The following is a 22,198-nucleotide window of genomic DNA, read 5'->3' on the forward strand; positions in this document are numbered from 1 at the left end:
GTATACCAATGAAATGTCTTATTTATTCTTTCCCCCCTTTTTTCTGACGCCACTCCCTTATTTTCAACTTTTGCTCCTGAAACCCAAGCCTCACCAAGTCTAGCACGCTCTTGAGTTTTTTAATTTATTGCTATTATTAGTATTATTAATTTTATTTTATTTTTATTTCCCGTATCATTTGTTTTGCTTTTGTTTTTGTTTTTTACCCCCTCTTCTAGTGTAATAATTGTTGTTGAGTTTGTGTATGTTTTATGTTCTGATGAAAAATAAAATAGTAAAAAAAAGAGTTAGATGACACTTTACGCAGCAGGCCAGTCACACTTTTGCGCGGCACTTCCTCTAGCGGTGAAAAGCAGTGGTGCAGAACATGTTGGTTCAGATTGAGGCTCATGCACGTGACAGAAATAAAATTATATATATATAAATAATAGGGCAAACCATGTCAAGTCATACATCATTTTATAATTTAACATACATTTACCATAATCATGGCATAACACAAAGACTAAATGCTGTTGAGGACTTTAATGGTGTTTGTTTGGTAAAATACTTTTTGATTAGAATTTTGCTTGGCTCTGAACCCCTTTTACAATTTGGACATAGCTGTTTAGGTTTGCTTGAATTATCTTGCATTTATCCCCTTTTGTTCACCATCTGATAAAATATAACTCCTGGCTTTGTAAAATATAAAAATAAAGCTGTCACCCACTTATTTTCAGTCTAATCAACCATTCTGAGAGGAATCAGTATCAGTTTATCTAAAATATAAGTCTAAGATTATTTACATTTTATTAGGCCTTTATTAGCCATTGTACCTGGACATTTGACAACAGAGACAACAGTGACCAAAACTAGTCATAAAAATAGTGAGTCTTACCAGGAATTTGTAACTACTTTTAGAATCATGTTCTTTACTGTAGGCAACATAACTCACTTAACACAATTATGTAAAAAAATATTTATTCCAAAAATATGAATAGTTCCACATGAAACAATGCTACATCTTTGTCCTTTTGATTGTAGCTATAGCAACACTCTGAATAAAATACAACTTTAATGCAAATAATATGGCTTTAGTAACAACATGCATTTGTATTAAATCACTCTGACATAACAAAAATGAACATATTTATACAGAACGAAGCTTCATATAACATAAAAACATGTCATTAAAAAATATACTATAACTAAAAACGGACCTGGGTAATTTCTGTATAAATGACAAAAGTAAAAAAGTGACCAGTTTGTAACATGGAGAGCCACTTTGGTTCGTCACAGTAAATCCATTTCTCCTGTGGTTTATTGGGCCGGTTCAGTCTTATTTTTCTTTTTGAGGATTTTGCGAAGCCGCTCTGCCATCAAATATGGACGCTCTGCACTGCCGTCGTTCCTCTCCAGATCCTCCACTGGGAAGAACAGCACATCACAACTTTAAATGCCATACATTTATCATTTGTAAATTGTGCTAAATGCAGCAAATTAACTCATTTTTAATCATTTTATTGACAGAGCTACACAGTACAAAATCAATATTTCATTGTTGCTACTGTACTGATACTGTATTTGACATTTGTGGTGTACAAAAGAGAAAAAAAATGTAAAATAAAAAAATCTTTATGACAATGTAGCATACGGTTTGACCAGTCTGGGCACCCATAGCAACAATAACAAACCATGCATCTTGATTTTAAAGAACCAAACAACATATAGAATAATAAACATATAGAATAATAATAAACCAAACATATAGAATAATGAGTAAAAAATCACTTCAATGCTTTTCAAACTCAGTAAAGTGCGGTGAGATGTAAAAGAGGCACAAGAGCGGCTTCAAGTTTCAAAAATAAGATCTGTATTAAAAAAAAGGCAGTTCATCCAGTCCTCGCCATCACAACAATACACAACGTATTGATTTTTCACAGCATTAACTTTTCAGTCCAAGATTGCGGTCGTTGGGAAACTAATACCAAAAATAAGTATGTTTTTATATGCGTCTTTAAACATAATTGTGTTTATCACATTTACTCATTTCTAGCCACATTGATGAAGTATTTTTGTGTGATTTCTAATAGTGTTCGGCAAGTTGTTCGAGAGTTGTTCTTCTCAGAGTCTCTGAAGTCAACATTTTTGGTACTAGTTCAAAAAAGAAAAGATAAAGTGTCTCAACCGTTCATTGGTGTGTGGTCAGGCAGCTCAGATGTGTGTAACAAATGTACATCTACCACATTGAATTCAAAAAGTCCACATTAAGGAATCTAGAGGTGATTTTCCACCCAAATGCATTCATCATGTTCAGATCATAGATGAATAAATCCAGACTGTGTTATTCCATTTGCTTTTTCTCCTCCCTTGTCAGGAGGTTGCTCAGGCGCGTCGGCATGTAATACGGCCTCTCAGCGGAGCCATCGTGGCGCTCCAAGTCTTCGCCTTTGGGGTGCATCGGGGTGAAGTGTGTGTGAGTGTGAATCAAATGTCAGGGAGTGTTACAGGAGCAGTAGTGATAATGTTAGGGAGTGTTACAGGAGCAGTAGTGATGATGTTAGGGAGCGTTACAGGAGCAGTAGTGATAATGTTAGGGAGTGTTACAGGAGCAGTAGTGATAATGTTAGGGAGCGTTACAGGAGCAGTAGTGATAATGTTAGGGAGCGTTACAGGAGCAGTAGTGATAATGTTAGGGAGTGTTACAGGAGCAGTAGTGATGATGTTAGGGAGCGTTACAGGAGCAGTAGTGATAATGTTAGGGAGCGTTACAGGAGCAGTAGTGATAATGTTAGGGAGTGTTACAGGAGCAGTAGTGATAATGTTAGGGAGCGTTACAGGAGCAGTAGTGATAATGTTAGGGAGTGTTACAGGAGCAGTAGTGATGATGTTAGGGAGTGTTACAGGAGCAGTAGTGATAATGTTAGGGAGCGTTACAGGAGCAGTAGTGATAATGTTAGGGAGCGTTACAGGAGCAGTAGTGATAATGTTAGGGAGCGTTACAGGAGCAGTAGTGATAATGTTAGGGAGTGTTACAGGAGCAGTAGTGATGATGTTAGGGAGCGTTACAGGAGCAGTAGTGATAATGTTAGGGAGCGTTACAGGAGCAGTAGTGATAATGTTAGGGAGTGTTACAGGAGCAGTAGTGATAATGTTAGGGAGCGTTACAGGAGCAGTAGTGATAATGTTAGGGAGTGTTACAGGAGCAGTAGTGATGATGTTGGGGAGTGTTACAGGAGCAGTAGTGATAATGTTAGGGAGTGTTACAGGAGCAGTAGTGATGATGTTGGGGAGTGTTACAGGAGCAGTAGTGATAATGTTAGGGAGTGTTACAGGAGCAGTAGTGATAATGTTAGGGAGTGTTACAGGAGCAGTAGTGATAATGTTAGGAAGCGTTACAGGAGCAGTAGTGATAATGTTAGGGAGTGTAGTGATAATGTTAGGGAGTGTTACAGGAGCAGTAGTGATAATGTTAGGGAGTGTTACAGGAGCAGTAGTGATGATGTTGGGGAGTGTTACAGGAGCAGTAGTGATGATGTTAGGGAGCGTTACAGGAGCAGTAGTGATAATGTTAGGAAGCGTTACAGGAGCAGTAGTGATAATGTTAGGAAGCGTTACAGGAGCAGTAGTGATAATGTTAGGGAGTGTAGTGATAATGTTAGGGAGTGTTACAGGAGCAGTAGTGATAATGTTAGGAAGCGTTACAGGAGCAGTAGTGATAATGTTAGGGAGTGTAGTGATAATGTTAGGGAGTGTTACAGGAGCAGTAGTGATAATGTTAGGGAGTGTTACAGGAGAAGTAGTGATGATGTTAGGGAGTGTAGTGATAATGTTAGGGAGTGTTACAGGAGCAGTAGTGATAATGTTAGGGAGCGTTACAGGAGCAGTAGTGATGATGTTAGGGAGCGTTACAGGAGCAGTAGTGATAATGTTAGGGAGCGTTACAGGAGCAGTAGTGATAATGTTAGGGAGCGTTACGGAAGCAGTAGTGATGATGTTGGGGAGTGTTACAGGAGCAGTAGTGATATTAGGGAGTGTTACAGGAGCAGTAGTGATAATGTTAGGGAGTGTAGTGATAATGTTAGGGAGTGTTACAGGAGCAGTAGTGATATTAGGAAGCGTTACAGGAGCAGTAGTGATAATGTTAGGGAGTGTAGTGATAATGTTAGGGAGTGTTACAGGAGCAGTAGTGATAATGTTAGGGAGCGTTACAGGAGCAGTAGTGATGATGTTAGGGAGCGTTACAGGAGCAGTAGTGATAATGTTAGGGAGCGTTACAGGAGCAGTAGTGATAATGTTAGGGAGCGTTACGGAAGCAGTAGTGATGATGTTGGGGAGTGTTACAGGAGCAGTAGTGATGATGTTAGGGAGCGTTACAGGAGCAGTAGTGATATTAGGGAGTGTTACAGGAGCAGTAGTGATAATGTTAGGAAGCGTTACAGGAGCAGTAGTGATAATGTTAGGGAGTGTTACAGGAGCAGTAGTGATAATGTTAGGGAGTGTTACAGGAGCAGTAGTGATAATGTTAGGGAGTGTTACAGGAGCAGTAGTGATAATGTTAGGGAGTGTTACAGGAGCAGTAGTGATAATGTTAGGGAGCGTTACAGGAGCAGTAGTGATGATGTTAGGGAGCGTTACAGGAGCAGTAGTGATAATGTTAGGGAGCGTTACAGGAGCAGTAGTGATAATGTTAGGGAGCGTTACAGGAGCAGTAGTGATAATGTTAGGGAGCGTTACAGGAGCAGTAGTGATAATGTTAGGGAGCGTTACAGGAGCAGTAGTGATGATGTTAGGGAGCGTTACAGGAGCAGTAGTGATAATGTTAGGGAGCGTTACAGGAGCAGTAGTGATAATGTTAGGGAGCGTTACAGGAGCAGTAGTGATGATGTTAGGGAGCGTTACAGGAGCAGTAGTGATAATGTTAGGGAGTGTTACAGGAGCAGTAGTGATAATGTTAGGGAGCGTTACGGAAGCAGTAGTGATAATGTTAGGGAGCGTTACAGGAGCAGTAGTGATGATGTTAGGGAGTGTTACAGGAGCAGTAGTGATAATGTTAGGGAGCGTTACAGGAGCAGTAGTGGGAAGGACAGGAGTGTGGACAGGGAGAAAGAAACAAAAAGAGAAAGTTAAAAAGCATGCAAAGCCAAGACACCCATAAGCAATTGAACAGTTCAATCTGTAAATGTTTGTACACGAAAAGCTAAGGTCTGTTATGTTTAAATATCACAAATAGCAGAGAATCCCCATGCGAATTAGAATTAGTGACAGCCCAACACCACAAGCAAAGAGAGTACAAAGTTCTAATAAAGTGTGAAAGATTATAAAGTGAAGGAGCAGCACTTACAGAAACACAGGAAGAGAGTGTCCACACACATGGAGTACACACTGAAGAAGCCATGAGCGATCAGATAGGCGCCGACCCCCACAGTCTGTGGAAATACACATTTGAGTCGGGAATAATTAACAAAAAATACATCTTACAGCACCAATAATGTTACGGTGGTACATTTGAGTTTTAATTATTGTGAGGAAACATCACGATTATTGATGCAACAAAACAAACGTGAAATCCTTTACTGTATATGACCAGCTTTATGAAAATCAAATTTAGGTGTACTCCTTTTAGAGTATCAATTGATGGTTTATTTTTGCTTCGAACGCGGTCAATATTATGATTATTTTGACTTTAATAATCACATTTATCAGCACCGTTTTCCAAACCATTTGTACAGGAAGCACTTTCTAGTTGATTTAACTGTATGTGATATTTTAAAATTGAGCAATTGGTAGAACTAATAATACTTATGTTATTCTTTTAATTGATTTTTTTTTTTTCCCCTTCAAATTTCAGTTTTCAAAATTGCAGAATAATATGAATAAACAAGTGCAAGGTGAATAACACATTTTATCGTTCCATCTTCTTATTCTTGTAAAATTATCATTTGTAACCCTTACTTTTTGTACTTAATGTAAAAATGTGACTTACAAGAATGGGAACCCAGTAATAGTGCAAATTGGGAGCAGTGTCCTCAAAGGCCCGGACTCTTCCAGAGAAGAAGAAAAAGGCAAAGACACCTGCAACATAATTCATCATTTTGATTTAGAACAAACACCAAGTTTAGAAGATTGGTCAAATTAACCAACTTAACTTACCAACAATCCCGACAACTAACATTTTCCCCAAGAACAAGAGGAAATCAGTTACTTTGTCGAGGACGGCAACTCTGAAACGGCACAATATAGTTTAACATTTCAAGCTGATTTATTGAATAGTGTATATTCATTTAAAAAACATATCATCAACCTGATGATGTTTCTCATGAGGAGGAAGAAGGCATCTTTGGCTGCGCTGCAGAAGTTCTTGCCATAAATGGCCGTCTGGTGGACACACACAGTCATTACACATCACTATTACTAAAGGTCGTGTGCACTTCAAGAGGCAGGTTGAGGTCACGCACCATGATGTAGACGTTTCTATTAAGGAACTTGACAAATTTCTCCAAACACCAGAAGCAGCACTTGAGGCAGCATAACAGGAACCTGGTAAACCTATTTTGGAATTCTGTAAGCAGCAACACATAACAAGTAGGGTATTAGTAATAAAAATGACACAGCATGTTGGAAAAGGAAAAGGACATACTTTTGAGCTTGTGGTCGAGGTACTCCAGCAGCACTCTGATGATCTGAACGATGGAGAGAATGAGAGCGCCAAAGGCCAGGGTCCCCGTGTGGTACCTGCAAACACAAACACAAAGTAACTGTAGTGACAGAAGAGAACAATCATGCAACTTCTGTCAAATAATTAAACACTCTATTTTAGTCCCCGTTGTCTTGACAATACACAAGTTTAATCATTCTGACAACTTTACAAAGACTAATGAGTACAAATGCTTATTATAGATTGCATATAGAGCAAAATGTTAAAGGAGAAATAACTGTATAACTATAACGCAAGTAGATTATAATTGTAATGTGGGCGGGGATAGGGAGTAGATGAAAAGCACTCGTGCCTCAGTTGCAGGACAGTACAGGAGTACTCCAACATACATGAATCAATCAGAATACAACTTTGAGTAAACTAATGATGAGGGAACACAGTGATAATAAGGTTAAAAGCTCATTAAGGTTGATTTTGCATAATATGTCTCCTTTAAGTGGCTATTAACATTAAATGGTGCTCAAACTGTGCTCCACCACCTGCTGGTCTCATAGAGGTTATTGTTTCATCTGTAACGCTTCACAACATGGAAACAAACTAAACTAAACTCTCTCTCTACTCACCTGAGAGCTCTTCCCAAGGAGGCTAAGATGGGAGAGGAAGGTATATCGTCCGGCTTGACAAAGGCCCAGTAATATGAGGAGAACGCTCCGGCCAGAGTCATCTGCCCCAGCGCTGTGACGAAGTTAGCGCACCAGAAGAAAAGGAAGACGTTGTAGAACTGCAGTCCCATCAGGTACTTGTGGTAAACCGTCTCGCCTCCGTAGAACGAAAAAAGGCACTCAGAGTCTGGACACGCTTTTTTCATATCACTTTCTTCGTAATTCTGAAATCATATTCAAAAACATGTTCTCAGAAAAAAACAAAATAAAAATATAATACGTCCACATGCAACGTTATACTCACTTCTGGTTCACATGTTTCTCTAGAGTATGAACAGTCAGTCTCATTGAAAACCTTGTACACTGGCTGGTTGGAAGTAGACAAGAACCTGGTTTATTCTGTCAAGGATACATGAGATTACCGTGTGACAAGTTGTGTTTGGGTTGGATTTTTTAGTTTCTTGTCAAAAGGATACACAGCAGTGACTGCCCAGTAAGCGATGACCACGGCCAGCAGGAAGAAGGTGAAGACTGGGTAAAACATGGAGCACATCATATGGCCAATCGCTCTGTCAAAACAAGCAAAATATGACTATGAAATACTGTTGGTTCAAGGCCGTATATTATCTGATACATGCTTTGCTTTTGATCTATTTTTATTCTAATTGTCCATCTTTTTTCAATCACACGTACCGGTATATATATGGGTAGTTTGTTATTTTTGCTTGTGTGATTTTTAAAGAGAAAAACTTAACATACTCAATATTTGGGCCACAGCAAAATGCTGTCAAATGGCACCAGATTTTGACTTTCAGACAATTTCCTTTTATAGTATGAAGATTTGCACGTACAAAACTATTCTTGAGAGGGAAATACATGCAAGTGACCCAGGGTTTTGAAAGAAGTTAATCTCCACAAAATGTTGGTTTTGATCTGTCAAATTCCAGGCCATCTCTCACCTGCTGGCCTCTTTGAGGAGAGCAACGGCGATGAGGATCCGTTTCCTGAGGAAGATGAGCAGCAGGATGATGATCACTTCCACAATAACCAGGATGATCGCTGTTAGACAGAAGTAACAACATATATATGTAAAGGATGAATGCATTCAAATGAGCATGTTATTCATATAATGTGAACCGACTGAAGGCCAGCCAGGTCTGCCTGATCTGGAGATAGACAGAGAAGTCGGTCTGGAGGCCGATCTCCTGAATGGTCACGCTGGCACCTGGCTCCCCTTTCAACGACGCATACTCCATGTAGCAGTGGAAGATGCCTAGAAACAGAACAACAGAATAAATGGTCACAGTTCTTACTTTGAAGCGTTGTGTATAGGCGTTTTTGAATCTTACCATATCCAGTGACCAGTAGAACCAGTGCAACCATGACCCACACCATGACGCCAGCCAGGTAACGCAGGAGCATGACGAAGAGCAGACTGAGGATCATAGCAAGGACCAGGCCTCTGCAGAAGGGTTCAAACCAGGACACAAGGCGTGAGGTTCAGGCGCAGTCAGCAGCAAAAATCCCACTGTCGCTTTGGACTTACATTAAAATCCAGTACCACGAATGGGCGTAGTCCTCAAAGATCTTCATCACAACTTGACGAGCCTCGATGACAACGGTGGCATTTCTGTGGAAAGATTGTTTGTCGTTTGTACACCAACATAATGTGTACAGCTTCTTATGGCATATTCGGACAGTATAATACTACATAAAGTACTCTACCGACCACATGAGAATATCATTAACACTTACTTGACAGCGTCGACAAGTTCTTTAGCCTCTCTATTTTTACTGCCATCGTTAAAGTGGGATTGATTTCCCACAGTGATCACGTCTCCAACCTTCCCCAGAGCAGGGAAGCACCGACGAGTGACTGAAAATGTAAACAAGGGAAAAGATAAAGTAATAGTAAAGAAAAGAACGTGACATACAGGTTAATGTTGTTGATAAAACAGCTTACATGGCATGCTTGGGGTCAGTATAGCAGGACATAGACCTTTTTGAAGGATTTCTGGGACACTCTAAAATGTCCAAAAAAAGGAGAAGTTACTATACAAGTAAGAAGTCCTTTCAATGTGTGGAGACATGGCTGTAATACCATTTGGTTGGTTACACCATCTTTGCAGAAGTTCTTGTAGTAGTCAAAGTCTTCTTTCTTGTTGATAGCTACGACCAGGGTCATGAACTGGCTTGGGCAGGTCTCCACGCATATCTAGTGAAAATTACATGTTTAGGATGAACTAAACATTCATAGTATAGTCATGCAAAAAGATTGTCAGAAGAAAATAAGTGGTAGTTAAATGCTTAACTGTTATATAGAATAATTATATTCAAAAAGTACTAAACTAAAACATTACCGTATATCCAGGACTCTACTTTTCTGATGCATCTACACATTTACAGTCAAAATGCTAGTGGGGAGTAATAAAACCAAAACAGACCTGTGGAGTAGGACACTGGAACTCCAGCAGCGCCATGGGACTGGCACACTTCATGATGTTAAAGTAGAATAAAAAACGCTTCTTCCTGGAGGAGTGAGAAGAGGCGTGTTGAAAGAGCAGTTTAAAGTGTGAGAAGCAGCTTTAGTGACACTCACTCGAGGGGCGTGCCAACGTGACCACAGAACTGGCCTCGGCTGTTTGTGGGATAGATCGCCTTCCTGGGGTCTCCCTGGGACCACGCTGTTAATCAGCAAAGAACGAGTCACTTTATTGTCATAATAATTGACGTTGAAGTTGAGCGCACAGTACTTTCTTACCCAGAATCCCCACTGCAAAATAGCCCAGTACGGCCAAAATGAACAGGACACAGCACACAATGTCTGTGCAGCCCCTGCAAAGCAAGAAGACAACATTTAAAAAATATATATTACCACTCCTTTTTCAGCAGATTTGAGGCATTTGTCAGGACAGAAAGAAAATGCTGAGAGCAGCTGTATAGTTTGCCTGTGGATAGACAGATGAGTCACTGAGCTACCCTGCAGCACAAAATAACTTTATGTATTTATACAAGAGGACGTTTTCTGTTTAATGACACAGTGCTTGAATTAGCCGTTTGTTTTTTAACAAGTCAAACAGATTCAATTCCTCTTGTCAGCATTTGTTTCTTACCTAAGGACAATGACATTTCCTTTGGTCAAATCCAGCACACCTTGTGTTGTGTCTGTGCAGTGCTGAAGTAACGCTGGCCTTACCTGTTCTGAACTGGGCCTTTGAACGTGGCGTCATACTTCCTTGACTCGCCTAGAAGACAAGAGAAAAGATGACACCACTATGACAATGTGATACCGTTTGGCTTGATTGTGATTGTAAATGAGGCTCTCTAAAAGCGCAGCAGGGCAGCAGAGTTCAGACTTAAATGGCAATGATTAAAAGTTTGTATTGTTTACGGTCATGAAATCAGCAAATGCCACTTTAATTCAGTCTCTGAAGAAAACATAACATATGATTGACAGCCACAGTCTATTATTTGAAATAGCAAATGGAAAAGATAGTGTTAAAACAGTATAAGTGACATTTAACTCTATTCCAAACACTGCCGCCTCCTCTTCCTGCCATTCTTCCGTTAGATGCCTGTTGCCTGAAGGGAGACACGCCTGGCAACCCCGCAAATTCCTCCCCAGTGACACCAGCAGGAGCCATGGGAAAAAGCATGCAGCGTGGGCATTGTCATACCTTTATCTACATTATGGTATTTTAGTCATTCTTAGCAGTTTAATAGCAAGATGGAGGATGGTGAATGAAGAGAAGTCAGAAGTACAAGAATAGTATCTGGGGAGCGTTGAGTGGATGCAGGGCTCATGTAACAGGGGCGTGTGAGCTTGTGCTTTGCCCTGGTGTAACTTCTTACAGGACATTTAAAGTGACTGGACAGAAGCAGAGGCAGTGTCAATCTAAAGGCGCCTATGGATTTGCATGCAGCATATTGTTTGTGTACATGTTGCTCTTTTTGGAGTTTCCTACATCCATGTAATCCATCACATTGATATATCTATGTATTAAAGATTGCAGGGCTGACACAGACATACAGGAGGCCGGTGTACCATGCAGTACAACAATCCCACTATATCCATTGAACTTAAATGAACTAAAGACATTGCTGCAGGCGGTTGTGCTGTAGAAAACTGAAGTACTACTCTTAAGTCTCTTGGGTAAAAATACAGGTTCATCTCTGCATGAATTATGCATACGTTCTCCAGTGAAAACACTGTAGTAAGCACTAAACAATCTCTTCCCGAAACAACAGTGCACTCTCAGTGAAGTCTCTCGTAGCGCCACAATTCAAAAACATTTCTTGTTGTGTGAAGCACTATGAATTGCCTTGTGTATGAATTGTGCCCTACAAATAAACTTGCCTTGCCTAAGATTACTTCTCTAAACCAAAGCCTGTGTACAGTCAAAACAGAAGTTGTACCTTTCGCTATAATGTGCAGCAGCAGCAGTGCAATCTAGAGCAAGTAACATTAGCAGATAAAAAAAGCAGGAGCCCCACACCTGTATAATCAGCTGCACTGGTTCAATACAACACACCCATGTCACAGTATCGCTCAGGCTAAACGGCACGTAAACAGCTTCAATGAACAACTCCAAGCAACAAAAACTACCAACAAATGTCAACTTATAAGACTATGCATAAAAACAGGTCGTTACCATGCTTTCCATAGGATTCTCCTTCGTCCTCTGGCATGTTTCTTTCAAGGAAGAGACACTTTCTGGCCTGATTTGTGCTGGAGCAACTTTTGTGAAAGCAAGAACCAGTCCAACCCGTCTGTGACTGAAGTGCGCTCTACACTGGCAACTTTAGACTCCACCTACCACCACAACCCTTTCTCCCAATGTTGAGCCTGAAACAACCTGCTGCTACCTGAGCTACAAAACTATACTGTTTAACTGCAATTAGCACAGCACAACAGGCAGATGTAACTCATAAAGCTTTAGGATAAATAGTAGAGATTAGCTAAGCGTTTGGGCGAGGAATGGAAGATGTTTATCTGTATTTAGTGGAAAAACTGGAAGGAATTTTCTCACAGTGTTGCCCCCTGTGGAGAAGTGGAGGTTATTATCTGCAAAGGTGATAGGAAACATGTGCAAAGTCTACACTAGTGGGCTTTAGGGACGTCAGGATAATTAGGTTAATCGATAAAAGTGATTCTTCGGGACAAATAAATAAATGCAATTTCATAAGCACATTTAAGTCATGACAATCATAATGATACTGCAAAGAAGTAAACCAAAATGTAAAGCACTTTTATCTGGCTGTTTTATGTTACGTCAACTTTATTTTGTCATTCAGAAAATTTTGATTTCATAAAGCTGAGCTCACACACCAGAGGAACAGATTTGACTGTCAAGGAATCATTAAACAGGAATAATTGTTAAATCACAGTGGGGGACGAAGTACAAAAATCTACTTCAGTTAAAGTTTTGAAACACCTGATTACAAATGTACCTGTAGAGTAAAATGATAATTGTATGTGCATATTTTGTTTGCTCAAAGCTGGCTCTGGACAGTCGGTAGTCTACATTTTTAGACTGAACTGAAAAGACCTTCTACTTTTCAGTCCAGTCTAAAAATGTAGACTGAACCCATTCTGCGCTCAACTGTAGTAAACGATACTACCAATTGTACTCAAGTACTTTGCACATCAATACAAAATAATATTACAACATTAGAAATTAGGAATTAGAACATTTAAATCCAAGGATGTAACACTTTGTTATTTGTACAAACGAAGGACAAGAAGTTTTGAGTAGAATTGAATCCAAATGTATTTAACGCTGATGTGAGAGAAACAAATACACTGTGTTCTGTTACTTTCAGAAATGGAGGGAAATAAACGCTGCAATGTGTTTTCCAGATGGTTCTGTTCAGCTGGACGGACTGAAAGTTTCCATCCCATTTTGTTTTTTGATCTTGGCAATGAAGAAAGAAAAGGGGAAAGCTGCCATAGCCTTCATTTTATAGAGTCCTTCTGTGAGCGCTTCTGGAATTTGACTCCTAAATATGAAAATAAAGATTCATCGCAACAGCGTCTGTCTTTGCCATTGCACTAAGGACAAATATGCTCATTTTTATGGTAAAAGTGTCCACTGGGTTGGCTGTTGCACTATCCATGTATTCGTTCATGTATATTGTTGTTGTTGTTGTTGTTGTTGTTTTATGGCGGTTGGCATCCGAGTGTTGCATTACCGCCAGACTTTATTCCTCAGACGTTTCGTAGTCCTCAGACTCTGTCGTAGTCCGTAAAAGTACTCCTCCCATCGCTTTGGCGTTACAAAGCCCATGAGGTCATGATGTGTTTTTGTGACATATTTGATTCCTTCTGCCTAGTCAAACAGGGCAAGGCGCTTTTAACTCAAGGTTTGATCCCAGGACTGGATGTGGCCTTTCCCCCTTTACAAAATATAGCTATTTTTCTAATTAGGGGTCTCATTTATACAAAAAACTCAAGCTAAAAGTGTGTGTGGGGACAAAATCCTAACTTCACGTATGCAGAAAAATATGATAAAAACCAGAGTTGCAGAGTTTGCAGACGCAACCGCACAATCTCAAGTCAAGTTGTCTCTTTATTTACCCCAAACTGGAAAAATGGAGAACCATTTTGGGCCGGGCGGTGCTGCGTTTGGCATGTTGGTTTTCCACACGTGGTAAACAATGTTGTTTCGACGTAACAACTCATAAAAGGACACGAAAAGTGATCTAAATTATGATTGAACGGCGGTTGGCATCCAATTGTTGCATTACCGCCAGACTTTATTCCTCAGACTTTTCGTAGTCCTCAGACTCTGTCGTAGTCCGTAAAAGTACTCCTTCCATTGTTACAAAGCCCATGAGGTCATGATATGTCTTTGTGACTAGAATAGTTGTTGTTGTTGTTTCAGAGACCGACCGGCTTTATTCCAGGGAGACTTTTCTTCTTCGGTCTTTTATGGTCAGATACTATTCTTTAGACTTCATTCTTTAGACTTTATTCTTAGACTTTATTCTTTAGACTTTATTCGCCGCCTTCTTCTTTGGTGCGTGAGTAGACACAACCAACAGTCCCACCGTCGAGTACAGCAATCGCCATAAAACACCACCAACAACAACAACAACAACAGCAATAAAGTGTTGTCTTTTTATGACGTGGCGATTCCAAAATTCTGATGGCCGTGGTAATTGGTACTGCGTGGACGTAACTGATACCGGACACCAACTGGTTACGTCAAAAACACTTATTTTGAAGGCAATTTCAGAAATACGAGTGGAAACATTTTGAAAAACATTTAGGGCATGAATCTAGAAGTATTTCCCCTTCTTTTCATCACTAGTCGGTGGTAAGTCGTTGAAGTTGAGAGTGGTTGCTCTCAGTGGCAGTACTAGTTCAGTTCTAGTTCAATTCAAAATGTTTGCCTCACTTTTATTTGATTTAATATGTCTGTTGCCTCAAGAGGAGTAACTCACCAGCAACTCTATCCGGGCCAAATGTAAAGCAAAAGGACGAAGATAATTTTCTACTTGTGTGTACAATATTGAGCCAATTTGTTTTGTGTTGAACAAGATCTTGTCTCATCCATTTACGACACTATCAACAAAACAAGACAAGTCCAGGTGTCGGACAATACACAAAAATACTGTACAATTCAAGAATACACAAGCTGTTAATATAATCCAAAGAACCAGCAGTGTGTGCCGTGAAACACACTTATGACTTGATGTTGTCTCACGTCACGTCCTGACATTCCTCAATTTCCTCGCTTTATCACATCGCCAAAAATACCCAACACATTACTAGAGCTAGAGAAGTAAAAAAACACCCCAAATGATTCCACTCTTATGAATTAAAATCACTTGACTTTAGGGGACAAGGCCACTGTAGTGCACAGACTTCAGCTGGGGGCCCGTGCGCCCTCTATCCACATGTCTTTCATTACAGCAGGGTGTGGAGGGTGTGGAGGGGTTATATCCAGCCTCGTGTCTATTTAAAGTCTACAGGAAGTCACAGCAAAGTTACACGATAATCTGTAAAAACATGTCAGGATTACGACACTTTCCCCACACCTGAACATGCCTCAACATCTGTCCTTTAGATTGAAACAAACAACGTATAGGTCAGTGGCTAAAATTAGATCAGGGACTTTCACTACAGGAAAACTCACCCACTTCCACTGAAACGAAAGCACCAAGACCTATTTAAGCAGCACACAATCTAAAGGAGAAACTGCAGCTGTCTCGGTCATAATTCTTATGATTGACCGGTATATTTTATTTTCTATTAGAGCTGGATTACCTGATTATCACTGTGGAAAGAGGAAGTATTAAATCTGTCTGACTAGTTCTCTCACAAACCCACAGCTTCTTCAGACAGGGTGGACCACCCAAGCACAGCCAATCAGAGCGCTGCATTCTGCTTTCACTTTGGGCTTGATGAGAAATACTTTATCAATACTGTACATGCAGACAGTGTCACAAAGTACTGCTTTATCAATATACAGTGAGTGAGTGAATGTGAGTGAGTGAGTGAGTGAGTGAGTGAGTGAGAATGAATGTGAGTGAGTGAATGTGAGCGAGCGAGCGAGCGAGCGTGACTGTGAGTGAGTGAGTGAGTGAGTGAGCGAGCGAGCATGAATGCGAGCGAGTGAGCGAGTGAGTGAGTGAGTGAGTGAGTGAGAATGAATGTGAGCGAGTGAGTGAATGTGAGCGAGCGAGCGAGCGTGCGTGACTGTGAGTGAGTGAGTGAGTGAGTATGAATGTGAGCGAGTGAGTGAGTGAGTGAGAATGAATGTGAGCGAGTGAGTGAGTGAGTGAGTGAGTGAGTGAGAATGAATGTGAGCGAGTGAGTGAGTGAGTGAGAATGAATGTGAGCGAGTGAGTGAGTGAGTGAGAATGAATGTGAGCGAGTGAGTGAGTGAGTGAGTGAGTGAGAATGAATGTGAGCGAGTGAGTGAGTGAGAATGAATGTGAGCGAATGAGTGAATGTGAGCGAGTGAATGTGAGCGAGCGAACGTGCGTGACTGTGAGTGAGTGAGTGAGCGAGTGAGTGAGTGAGAATGAATGTGAGCGAGTGAGTGAGAATGAATGTGAGCGAGTGAGTGAGTGAGAATGAATGTGAGCGAGTGAGTGAGTGAGAATGAATGTGAGCGAGTGAGTGAGTGAGAATGAATGTGAGCGAGTGAGTGAGTGAGTGAGAATGAATGTGAGCGAGTGAGTGAGTGAGTGAGTGAGAATGAATGTGAGCGAGTGAGTGAATGTGAGCGAGCGAGCGTGCGTGACTGTGAGTGAGTGAGTGAGCGAGTGAGTGAGTGAGAATGAATGTGAGCGAGTGAGTGAGTGAGAATGAATGTGAGCGAGTGAGTGAGTGAGAATGAATGTGAGCGAGTGAGTGAGTGAGTGAGAATGAATGTGAGCGAGTGAGTGAGTGAGAATGAATGTGAGCGAGTGGGTGAGTGAGAATGAATGTGAGCGAGTGAGTGAGTGAGTGAGTGAGTGAGAATGAATGTGAGCGAGTGAGTGAGTGAGTGAGTGAGTGAGAATGAATGTGAGCGAGTGAGTGAATGTGAGCGAGTGAATGTGAGCGAGCGAGCGTGCGTGACTGTGAGTGAGTGAGTGAGCGAGTGAGTGAGTGAGAATGAATGTGAGCGAGTGAGTGAGTGAGAATGAATGTGAGCGAGTGGGTGAGTGAGAATGAATGTGAGCGAGTGAGTGAGTGAGTGAGTGAGAATGAATGTGAGCGAGTGAGTGAGTGAGTGAGTGAGTGAGTGAGAATGAATGTGAGCGAGTGAGTGAATGTGAGCGAGTGAATGTGAGCGAGCGAGCGTGCGTGACTGTGAGTGAGTGAGTGAGCGAGTGAGTGAGTGAGAATGAATGTGAGCGAGTGAGTGAGTGAGAATGAATGTGAGCGAGTGAGTGAGTGAGAATGAATGTGAGCGAGCGAGTGAGTGAGTGAGTGAGAATGAATGTGAGCGAGTGAGTGAGTGAGAATGAATGTGAGCGAGCGAGTGAGCGAGTATGAATGTGAGCGAGTGAGTGAGTGTGAGCGAGTGAGTGAGCGAGCGAGCGAGTATGAATGTGAGCGAGTGAGTGAGTGAGTGAGCGAGCGAGCATGAATGTGAGCGAGTGAGCGAGTGAGTGAGTGAGCGAGCGAGCATGAATGTGAGCGAGTGAGCGAGTGAGTGAGTGAGTGAGCGAGCGAGCATGAATGTGAGCGAGTGAGTGAGTGAGTGAGCGAGCGAGTATGAATGTGAGCGAGTGAGCGAGTGAGTGAGTGAGTGAGTGAGAATGAATGTGAGTGAGTGAATGTGAGCGAGCGAGCGAGCGAGCGTGACTGTGAGTGAGTGAGTGAGTGAGCGAGCGAGCATGAATGCGAGCGAGTGAGCGAGTGAGTGAGTGAGAATGAATGTGAGCGAGTGAGTGAATGTGAGCGAGCGAGCGAGCGTGCGTGACTGTGAGTGAGTGAGTGAGTGAGAATGAATGTGAGCGAGTGAGTGAGTGAGTGAGAATGAATGTGAGCGAGTGAGTGAGTGAGTGAGAATGAATGTGAGCGAGTGAGTGAGTGAGTGAGTGAGTGAGAATGAATGTGAGCGAGTGAGTGAGTGAGTGAGTGAGAATGAATGTGAGCGAGTGAGTGAGTGAGTGAGTGAGTGAGTGAGAATGAATGTGAGCGAGTGAGTGAGAATGAATGTGAGCGAGTGAGTGAGTGAGTGAGAATGAATGTGAGCGAGTGAGTGAGTGAGTGAGTGAGTGAGAATGAATGTGAGCGAGTGAGTGAGTGAGTGAGTGAGTGAGTGAGAATGAATGTGAGCGAGTGAGTGAGAATGAATGTGAGCGAGTGAGTGAGTGAGTGAGAATGAATGTGAGCGAGTGAGTGAGTGAGTGAGTGAGTGAGAATGAATGTGAGCGAGTGAGTGAGTGAGTGAGAATGAATGTGAGCGAGTGAGTGAGTGAGTGAGTGAGTGAGTGAGTGAGAATGAATGTGAGCGAGTGAGTGAGTGAGAAAGAATGTGAGCGAATGAGTGAATGTGAGCGAGTGAATGTGAGCGAGCGAGCGTGCGTGACTGTGAGTGAGTGAGTGAGCGAGTGAGTGAGTGAGAATGAATGTGAGCGAGTGAGTGAGTGAGAATGAATGTGAGCGAGTGAGTGAGTGAGAATGAATGTGAGCGAGTGAGTGAGTGAGAATGAATGTGAGCGAGTGAGTGAGTGAGTGAGAATGAATGTGAGCGAGTGAGTGAGTGAGTGAGTGAGTGAGTGAGAATGAATGTGAGCGAGTGAGTGAATGTGAGCGAGCGAGCGTGCGTGACTGTGAGTGAGTGAGTGAGCGAGTGAGTGAGTGAGAATGAATGTGAGCGAGTGAGTGAGTGAGAATGAATGTGAGCGAGTGAGTGAGTGAGAATGAATGTGAGCGAGTGAGTGAGTGAGTGAGAATGAATGTGAGCGAGTGAGTGAGTGAGAATGAATGTGAGCGAGTGGGTGAGTGAGAATGAATGTGAGCGAGTGAGTGAGTGAGTGAGTGAGAATGAATGTGAGCGAGTGAGTGAGTGAGTGAGTGAGTGAGAATGAATGTGAGCGAGTGAGTGAATGTGAGCGAGTGAATGTGAGCGAGCGAGCGTGCGTGACTGTGAGTGAGTGAGTGAGCGAGTGAGTGAGTGAGAATGAATGTGAGCGAGTGAGTGAGTGAGAATGAATGTGAGCGAGTGAGTGAGTGAGAATGAATGTGAGCGAGCGAGTGAGTGAGTGAGAATGAATGTGAGCGAGTGAGTGAGTGAGTGAGAATGAATGTGAGCGAGCGAGTGAGCGAGTATGAATGTGAGCGAGTGAGTGAGTGTGAGCGAGTGAGTGAGCGAGCGAGCGAGTATGAATGTGAGCGAGTGAGTGAGTGAGTGAGCGAGCGAGCATGAATGTGAGCGAGTGAGCGAGTGAGTGAGTGAGTGAGCGAGCGAGCATGAATGTGAGCGAGTGAGCGAGTGAGTGAGCGAGCGAGCATGAATGTGAGCGAGTGAGTGAGTGAGTGAGCGAGCGAGTATGAATGTGAGCGAGTGAGCGAGTGAGTGAGTGAGTGAGTGAGAATGAATGTGAGTGAGTGAATGTGAGCGAGCGAGCGAGCGAGCGTGACTGTGAGTGAGTGAGTGAGTGAGCGAGCGAGCATGAATGCGAGCGAGTGAGCGAGTGAGTGAGTGAGAATGAATGTGAGCGAGTGAGTGAATGTGAGCGAGCGAGCGAGCGTGCGTGACTGTGAGTGAGTGAGTGAGTGAGAATGAATGTGAGCGAGTGAGTGAGTGAGTGAGAATGAATGTGAGCGAGTGAGTGAGTGAGTGAGTGAGAATGAATGTGAGCGAGTGAGTGAGTGAGTGAGTGAGAATGAATGTGAGCGAGTGAGTGAGTGAGTGAGTGAGTGAGTGAGTGAGTGAGAATGAATGTGAGCGAGTGAGTGAGAATGAATGTGAGCGAGTGAGTGAGTGAGAATGAATGTGAGCGAATGAGTGAATGTGAGCGAGTGAATGTGAGCGAGCGAGCGTGCGTGACTGTGAGTGAGTGAGTGAGCGAGTGAGTGAGTGAGAATGAATGTGAGCGAGTGAGTGAGTGAGAATGAATGTGAGCGAGTGAGTGAGTGAGAATGAATGTGAGCGAGTGAGTGAGTGAGTGAGTGAGTGAGAATGAATGTGAGCGAGTGAGTGAATGTGAGCGAGTGAATGTGAGCGAGCGAGCGTGCGTGACTGTGAGTGAGTGAGTGAGCAAGTGAGTGAGTGAGTGAGAATGAATGTGAGTGAGTGAGTGAGTGAGTGAGAATGAATGTGAGCGAGCGAGTGAGCGAGTATGAATGTGAGCGAGTGAGTGAGTGTGAGCGAGTGAGTGAGCGAGCGAGCGAGTATGAATGTGAGCGAGTGAGTGAGCGAGCGAGCATGAATGTGAGCGAGTGAGCGAGTGAGTGAGTGAGTGAGCGAGCGAGCATGAATGTGAGCGAGTGAGCGAGTGAGTGAGTGAGTGAGCGAGCGAGCATGAATGTGAGCGAGTGAGTGAGTGAGTGAGAATGAATGTGAGCGAGTGAGTGAGTGAGAATGAATGTGAGCGAGTGGGTGAGTGAGAATGAATGTGAGCGAGTGAGTGAGTGAGTGAGTGAGTGAGAATGAATGTGAGCGAGTGAGTGAGTGAGTGAGTGAGTGAGAATGAATGTGAGCGAGTGAGTGAATGTGAGCGAGTGAATGTGAGCGAGCGAGCGTGCGTGACTGTGAGTGAGTGAGTGAGCGAGTGAGTGAGTGAGAATGAATGTGAGCGAGTGAGTGAGTGAGAATGAATGTGAGCGAGTGGGTGAGTGAGAATGAATGTGAGCGAGTGAGTGAGTGAGTGAGTGAGAATGAATGTGAGCGAGTGAGTGAGTGAGTGAGTGAGTGAGTGAGAATGAATGTGAGCGAGTGAGTGAATGTGAGCGAGTGAATGTGAGCGAGCGAGCGTGCGTGACTGTGAGTGAGTGAGTGAGCGAGTGAGTGAGTGAGAATGAATGTGAGCGAGTGAGTGAGTGAGAATGAATGTGAGCGAGTGAGTGAGTGAGAATGAATGTGAGCGAGCGAGTGAGTGAGAATGAATGTGAGCGAGCGAGTGAGTGAGTGAGTGAGAATGAATGTGAGCGAGTGAGTGAGTGAGAATGAATGTGAGCGAGCGAGTGAGCGAGTATGAATGTGAGCGAGTGAGTGAGTGTGAGCGAGTGAGTGAGCGAGCGAGCGAGTATGAATGTGAGCGAGTGAGTGAGTGAGTGAGCGAGCGAGCATGAATGTGAGCGAGTGAGCGAGTGAGTGAGTGAGCGAGCGAGCATGAATGTGAGCGAGTGAGCGAGTGAGTGAGTGAGTGAGCGAGCGAGCATGAATGTGAGCGAGTGAGTGAGTGAGTGAGCGAGCGAGTATGAATGTGAGCGAGTGAGCGAGTGAGTGAGTGAGTGAGTGAGAATGAATGTGAGTGAGTGAATGTGAGCGAGCGAGCGAGCGAGCGTGACTGTGAGTGAGTGAGTGAGTGAGCGAGCGAGCATGAATGCGAGCGAGTGAGCGAGTGAGTGAGTGAGAATGAATGTGAGCGAGTGAGTGAATGTGAGCGAGCGAGCGAGCGTGCGTGACTGTGAGTGAGTGAGTGAGTGAGAATGAATGTGAGCGAGTGAGTGAGTGAGTGAGAATGAATGTGAGCGAGTGAGTGAGTGAGTGAGAATGAATGTGAGCGAGTGAGTGAGTGAGTGAGTGAGTGAGAATGAATGTGAGCGAGTGAGTGAGTGAGTGAGTGAGAATGAATGTGAGCGAGTGAGTGAGTGAGTGAGTGAGTGAGTGAGAATGAATGTGAGCGAGTGAGTGAGAATGAATGTGAGCGAGTGAGTGAGTGAGTGAGAATGAATGTGAGCGAGTGAGTGAGTGAGTGAGTGAGAATGAATGTGAGCGAGTGAGTGAGTGAGTGAGTGAGTGAGTGAGAATGAATGTGAGCGAGTGAGTGAGAATGAATGTGAGCGAGTGAGTGAGTGAGTGAGAATGAATGTGAGCGAGTGAGTGAGTGAGTGAGTGAGTGAGAATGAATGTGAGCGAGTGAGTGAGTGAGTGAGAATGAATGTGAGCGAGTGAGTGAGTGAGTGAGTGAGTGAGTGAGTGAGAATGAATGTGAGCGAGTGAGTGAGTGAGAAAGAATGTGAGCGAATGAGTGAATGTGAGCGAGTGAATGTGAGCGAGCGAGCGTGCGTGACTGTGAGTGAGTGAGTGAGCGAGTGAGTGAGTGAGAATGAATGTGAGCGAGTGAGTGAGTGAGAATGAATGTGAGCGAGTGAGTGAGTGAGAATGAATGTGAGCGAGTGAGTGAGTGAGAATGAATGTGAGCGAGTGAGTGAGTGAGTGAGAATGAATGTGAGCGAGTGAGTGAGTGAGTGAGTGAGTGAGTGAGAATGAATGTGAGCGAG

The 22,198-nt window shown here is 43.0% G+C and overlaps 1 protein-coding gene across 1 annotated transcript; it reads right to left on the minus strand.

Annotated features, from left to right (window-relative positions):
• Positions 1-1,147: 1,147 nt before the first annotated feature.
• Positions 1,148-12,041, minus strand: LOC140358646 (choline transporter-like protein 2). Its single transcript, XM_072443636.1, has 22 exons — positions 11,952-12,041; positions 10,496-10,544; positions 10,061-10,134; positions 9,899-9,983; positions 9,744-9,828; positions 9,401-9,514; positions 9,263-9,323; positions 9,055-9,175; positions 8,846-8,929; positions 8,649-8,761; positions 8,441-8,572; positions 8,259-8,358; positions 7,776-7,868; positions 7,604-7,688; positions 7,261-7,523; positions 6,620-6,714; positions 6,438-6,541; positions 6,284-6,357; positions 6,133-6,203; positions 5,966-6,054; positions 5,324-5,408; positions 1,148-1,406 (listed from the first exon to the last, which is right to left on the minus strand). Exons 1-22 carry the CDS (start codon positions 11,986-11,988, stop codon positions 1,300-1,302), a joined length of 2,121 nt encoding a protein of 706 aa, XP_072299737.1. The 5' UTR covers positions 11,989-12,041; the 3' UTR covers positions 1,148-1,299.
• Between the last annotated feature and the right edge of the window lie 10,157 nt (positions 12,042-22,198).

Source organism: Eucyclogobius newberryi, unplaced genomic scaffold (assembly GCF_026437365.1).
Source record: "Eucyclogobius newberryi isolate DKJ021-1_F unplaced genomic scaffold, fEucNew1.0.hap1 SCAF_13, whole genome shotgun sequence".
Lineage (NCBI taxonomy): Eukaryota > Metazoa > Chordata > Actinopteri > Gobiiformes > Gobiidae > Eucyclogobius > Eucyclogobius newberryi.